Source organism: Austrofundulus limnaeus, unplaced genomic scaffold (assembly GCF_001266775.1).
Source record: "Austrofundulus limnaeus strain Quisiro unplaced genomic scaffold, Austrofundulus_limnaeus-1.0 Scaffold688, whole genome shotgun sequence".
Classification (NCBI taxonomy): domain Eukaryota; kingdom Metazoa; phylum Chordata; class Actinopteri; order Cyprinodontiformes; family Rivulidae; genus Austrofundulus; species Austrofundulus limnaeus.
Window position 1 is genome coordinate 46,948 of NW_013953090.1, and position 6,567 is coordinate 53,514.

The 6,567-nt window shown below is 37.7% G+C and overlaps 1 protein-coding gene across 1 annotated transcript in view; it reads left to right on the forward strand.

The window, feature by feature from the left end:
• The window catches only part of hace1 (HECT domain and ankyrin repeat containing E3 ubiquitin protein ligase 1), a gene marked incomplete at its 5' end in the record, with an annotated part of 42,797 nt that extends 40,056 nt beyond the window's left edge, over nt 1-2,741 (forward strand). The window contains 1 exon segment of the mRNA XM_014027825.1: nt 771-2,741. Within this exon segment, the coding sequence (XP_013883279.1) occupies nt 771-873 (103 nt within the window).
• Between the last annotated feature and the right edge of the window lie 3,826 nt (nt 2,742-6,567).

Genomic DNA, 6,567 nt, shown 5'->3' on the forward strand with positions numbered 1-6,567 from the left:
ATATATACACACACACACAAACATACACACATACTGTACATACACAAGAAGAATTTAAGTAGAATTTTTGGATATCTGTACTTTACTTGAGTAATTATTTTTCAGCATACTTTTACTTATTACATTTTTACACAATTATCTGTACTTTCTACTCACTACATTTTTTAAAAAGTTTGTTAAGGTTGTTAAAAAAATTTGTAATGTCTGTAATTGCTCTGTGTTTTTTTTTACAGCATAGCAGGAGGTTTCATGGCTAATGTGAATAAGATTTACAACTGGGGATAGTCCTGTTGGGTGGGCCTTTGCAAGATAAAGTGTTTGATATTGTATTATGGGTTTTGGTGACTGGTAATGAGAGCTTTAACATGAAGTAAAGTGAGAAAAAAGTATCACCCCTTTTTCCCTTCTCACTCAACTCACTGCATGCCTGCGGCTTAATTTGACTCAACACGGGAAACCTCACCCGGCCCGGACACGGAAAGGATTGACAGATTGATAGCTCTTTCTCGATTCTGTGGGTGGTGGTGCATGGCCGTTCTTAGTTGGTGGAGCGATTTGTCTGGTTAATTCCGATAACGAGTCTTTCTTACATTGTTGTAACCCAGGTGTTAAATCTGAACCGGTCTTCAGGTTTGCCATTGTTTTGCAACATTTTGGGAAAGAAGAGATTAACTTTCTTTTGTTGGCTACACATGAGTTGTTCTGACCACTTTTGTCAATATCATCATGACCATCAATGACCCAGTTCTCCATGTTCTGCTTATTTGCAGCATCAACATGTTGAAACTCCCAGAATACCCAAGCCAGGAGGTTCTGAGAGACAGGCTGCTGGTTGCACTGCACTGTGGGAGCTATGGGTATACTATGGCCTAAACGTCCCATTGTTCCTATTGCTGTGAGGATCTCCACTCTGTCTGCTGCTGCTCCCACTAAACAAATAAGGGATTATTATTGTTGTTTTTTTAGAGGTTTTGGAGAAATGCACTAAACACCAAACAGACTGCAGGTTCTACATTTATCTGTGCCAGGATTTTAGTTTTTTGATAGAAGCAGGAATCTGGTCATTCATGCAAACAATAATTTACGGTATTTTATTGAGACAGATTCTCATAGATCTGAAAAGTATTAACATTTATACAAAAACTTTCAATTTCAAATACACAAAATAGGAAAACTAGCATTCCTTAAATGAATGCACATTGCTTGCTGCCTTGCATACCAAAGTTTAAACAAATATATTGAGGCCATCTGTTAGCCCTAAGAGTATGCATTGTGAATGATTATGTACTGTAGATACTGAGCTAAAATTTGATTTGGTAGTAACAAAGTTTGATTTATTGTTATTTTTGTGTTTGCTAATGTTGCACACAGAAGCAATTTTATGATTGCCTGACTTTCATGGCAGTGGCCAAAAATCCGTGAAATTCTAGCTTTTTGAAAGTGATGTTTCTGTTTGCTTTCTTAGTAGTCTTAAGAATTTATCATCTTTATCTATTCAGTGTTTCAAAATCAATTATTTCAAAAGTAATCATCAAATCAACTTGATATAATGGAAGAAATCTGGATTTTTGTTTTTGCTAGTAATTTGCCCATCCTTGTGTCCTCTGATTATTTTAATTTAGGACCAGGTTTTTGGTAAGGGTATAACAATACATTAATCCACATCAATAGGTTGATTAACAGATAAATGATTCAATTGTATCAAGGCAAAACGTAAACATTTATCCATATCGTCATCATCATGCTCTATGTGAATCAATATAATATGCCCATCTAACACGATCATTTGTGTTAGATGGGCATATGATATCTCATCATCATATTGATGGCAGATTTGTGAATTGATCTGATTTGAAATCGTATCATGACCCCCTGTGATAACGAAGAAACATTGTATCGTCATCCAAACAAATCAACATATCGTATTAAGATAAATCTGTTGACTTTACACCCCTAGTTCTTGGTGTTATCAGCTGTTGTTCGAGCTTCAGAAACCACTTCTTCTCATGTCTGGAAAGAATCCAGGCTTAACTAGTTATTGTAACACATTTTGTTTCATTGTGTAAAAATTGATGGATCATTTTGCTTACATACCGTGAAATCTAAAAGAAAAATTGCCAAAATAATGCAGTGACTTTACATTCAAACTTGATCGCTGATAGCTTCATGACGACTTTTGCACTATATTTGGGTCCTACTCTCATTAAACCTCAAAAGTACTGTTTAACACTGTACCATTCTAAATGACTTCATCCAGTACCAAAGTTGTGAACTTTAATTTTTTAAGGAACAATTTTCCTGTTATTACAAATTATTTCAACCTCCTGGGGTCTTGTATGTAGGGATGCAACAATACCAGTATGAGGTATAAGTCTGATATTGTGTGTGTACTTGTACACAATAATTATAAGTTCTGATGCCACTTTACCTGACTGCTCAGCTGAGAGGCATAACGTTCACCAGTGGAGCAGTCAAGTGGTAGAGGAGCCCTGTCAGCTGTGTTTAGGCAAGTTTGTTTTTATTTCTGATCCAAACCCCTTACCAGTTGGCAGTGGCAATGCTCTGTAAAGTTGATTATTAAAAGAAGTCATCATATGGAGGAATTTCAAAGTGACCAATGAGGACAAAGATAAATGGACTGTAGATTCTGCTCAGCAAAGCTACCAAGAGAAGAGATAATTTTACAAGCAATTTGATAAAACATAAAAAAAAAATCACAGCTCTGAGTTTAAAGAGGTTGTTAACAACAGTGGGAAATGACTACAGTCTGTCATTGAGCACAAGAAGTTCCTTGGAATATACAGCTCTGAACATGATGTTCCCAACAATCCCACCACTCACCAGTGGGATCTTTTGGAAAAGATTGTTGCTGTCCTGCTTTGTTTGAGGAGGTAACATCAGGAAAAAGCTCCTCATTTTCAAACAGTTTCAAAAAGGAATTGTAAAAAGTATAATGGCACTCAGTGTTTTTACTTGATGTTACATGTACTCAAATGTAAGTACTTGTATTTGGTATTTGTGCATCATTATGCTTTCACACTAACACACGGAGACATAGAAATGGTTTCAATTTAAAGCAGAAATTCACACCTCTTTTTTAGAGTGGAGGGTTTGGGGGTGCAGAGTGAGCCACTCATGTCCGCTCCACCTTCTCTTCTGTTGGATCTGCCTCTGAAGATCGATAAAAATCAGCTACTCTTGAATCATCTTATCACATTAGTTTATTAACTTAATTTCTTTAAAAACAAAACTAAATTCAATGTGCAATAATATATAAAAATCACAAATAAAATGAAAGGCAACAGAAAGAAGAAAAAAATCGTATATTATCTGCCGCTTTTCCCCCACAAAATCAATTCAAACAATAAAATCTCTTATCTCATGAGAAAACAAATTGTCAATATTCTGACTGACACCAGGGGGGAGACAAACTGATTCCTGAACAGTTCAACCTTTCTCTTATCTACAATTTGATCATTGACTTTGCACAGTTTCACCATGTACAGTGTCTATAAAAAGTATTTTCCCCCTGGATGTTTTCTGCTTTTATTTCTGTCAATTTACTTACGATCAATATGAATGTACTTTTTGTCAAAAAAAAAAAAAAANGTGTAATGTGTACCAACAATATTACCATAATACAGTCATTCATTTGAATAATATGCAAATAACAATAACAACACTGACTGAAKTGACAGTGCTTTAAAGTTTGTTCTAATCACACTTGATCCTCTACAAAATCAAAAACATTATCAACATAAAAAGGCAGTTCCTCTGCTCATGAGTTTTGTTAACAAGTTCCAATGGACTAAATGAAAACTACAAATACATTCAGAAGATCGGTCTTACCAGCGTGAAGCAGAACATGTTCATAGTGGACAGGCTGTATCAGAGACAGTAAAGACTGAATGAAGACAAAATACGCTTTGTGGTCACACCTCCCACCCCCTGAGTCATGCACCCTGACACGAATATACACAGCCCCCACAGTGTCTCCAGTCCAGTGGCCTAATCCTGGTTTCAAATCCCTCACATAATCCAATAGATGCAGTGAGCCATCGATTACCTCAGACAGAGTCAAACTACCCATAACAAGACAATGAACAGGACAATAGAACAGMGCAATAAACAAGACATTAAACAGAACAATAAACAACAGGAAATAAATACAACAGAACAAAAAAACAACAACAGGTCAATAAACAACAAAACATTAAAGACCGTGTAAAGTAAAATGAAATTTGTGTTTTGAGTTTGTCACACAACAGAAATATGTGTTATTAATTACCCATCTAAATTTGACTGATTTGCATTGTTTACTTTATAAAAGTGTCTCAAAAATAATGAAAAAACATCAATGGCTCTGTTCTGAAAATGCTGGGGGCGTGTCAGCTGGAGGCGCTGAAACCACGCCCACACGCTGAGTGTCACTGTGTCCGTGTCCTGTACTGAGGAGGAGATGTTCACGAAGGCTGGCAGCCTATTGGAGTTCTCCAGCCCTACTCATTCTCCGGGCGCATTTCCTCCGGGCGGTGCGCCGCGACCGGCTCTGGGTCGGCAAGGAAGGGCTTGGGGGCGAAGGTGGCTCGCGGTCTCGGCCGTGAGCTTTACAGCGCCCTCTCCGCTCCGACCTCGCCGCTTCCCGGGGCCATGGACTCAGTGCCTCGCTGCGCCCTCTCTCCCCGRGGTAACCACCCGACCCGTCTTAAAACACAAACCAGGGAGTCTAACGTGCGCGCGAGTCGGAGGGTCCCCCGAAACCCGAATCATGTACTAAATAGCCAACACTTAGAATGTTTACAATAAAAGCACAAACAGCAACTTACTACGTTTACTGGGTGAGGCATTGTCCCACCATCAGGTGCAGGAGAGGTGGCGATGTCGGGAGGAGAGTCCGGGAGGGAGGCGGTCGGTAGAGCCTCATGAACCAGCACCAAACGACTGTCCATAAATCCCAACTGTGTCTCCAGTTAGTTAGTAAAACTATCTGGAGTAAAATGGGAATTGTTTAGCTAGCTAACAACAACAAAAATATCTATGCTATTGCTACCTGATGCTATTGTTATCTGATGCTATCTGCGATTAGCAAGTGAACAGTAATGGCCGAGGCGAAGAACGTTTTTATACTGCTGGAGCAGCAGGGGGCGGAGTTATGCCGAGGTTATGTTAAGGCGGCCGTGTGACGAAACACAGCCGCCTTTAAAAGCACGCCCAGAAAATCCTGAAACAAACATATCTTTAAACACAAATTGATCTATACCTCCAAAATTAAAGTATCTACAGTTGTGAGAATTTTTACTCATTTACAACAATGCAATTGTGACATTTATAATGTTTAATGAAGAAAATAGTAAAATTTACTTTACACTGTCTTTAAACAACATGACAACAAACAACAAACAGGAGATGAAACAACAAGACATTAAAGAACAAAACAATAAACAACAAAACAATAAACAACACATTAAACAACCCAACAAACAAAGTGACAATAAATAAGACAATTAACAACAGAGTGACTTTCAAAAAGAATCTCATTACTTAGAGCAACTTCTGTTTATGTCTCCCTTTTTTCTGTCATTGCCATTGTTCATWCAGCTCTTTCATCATTTTTTCCTATGATGTTTACTGCAAAGCTTTTGTCAGATTTTGAGTGCTTTGTCTTTCTTACCGATACTTTAACCCTCTGAAGTCCCTGCAGACGTTGTTGCGTCTTGGTCACATGACTTCTTTAAAATAGTCTAACCAGAAAGATATGCWGTATCTGAGCCGGTTTCAGTTTTAGTCAAGAGAACAATTCCGACTTTAAACTTTGCACTATTTTTTAAATTACGTTGATAGGCCAGGTAAAATTGGAATTATGATGAATAGTTTATGCCAGTTTTTTTTTTCTTCTAAAAAATGACCTATCTGATGTACTTTGCAGCAGCAGGCAGCAACTACTTTTCAAACTGAGGCCTGAAGTTTTTTGGTACAAAAAAGGGGTAAAAAATATCTATAGGAAGAAGAGAATAAAAAGATGCAAAATTGAATGAAGTTCAGAAGCAATGGAGCGATAGTAAGAATGGGAGATTTGTATTATTTGACGTGTTTGGAATTTAATGTTAAGTTGTAGTTTAGTGTGTTTTCTATTTTAGTTGAGTTAGTTTGGTGAAATTTAGTCAAAACAATATGGCAATCATTGTACATAGACCAGTAGTCGGAGGTTGAACTTTGTGCAGAGAAGAGAATCTAGCCAGCCCGTCCACAACCATGCTGGCTMGTCCAACAGAACCATTTTTGAGCTTTGGAGAAAAGAGTGTAGGGTGTTGATGTTGCCCCAGAGGTAAGCCGGTTCCAGCCACAGGGAACCCGTGAAGTCCAGTTAGACCTACTTTCCTCTCAAAGTCCAAACGCTTTTTTATTGTTTTAGCTACAGACAGACAGAACTATGGGAAGCAAAACTAACAAGTAAGTACTGTAAGTAAACTTCATTTCTATAAAACCTTTCACGGACAAAAACATCTCAAATTGCTTAATTCAATTCAATTCAGTTCAATTCAATTCAATGCAATTTATTTATATAGC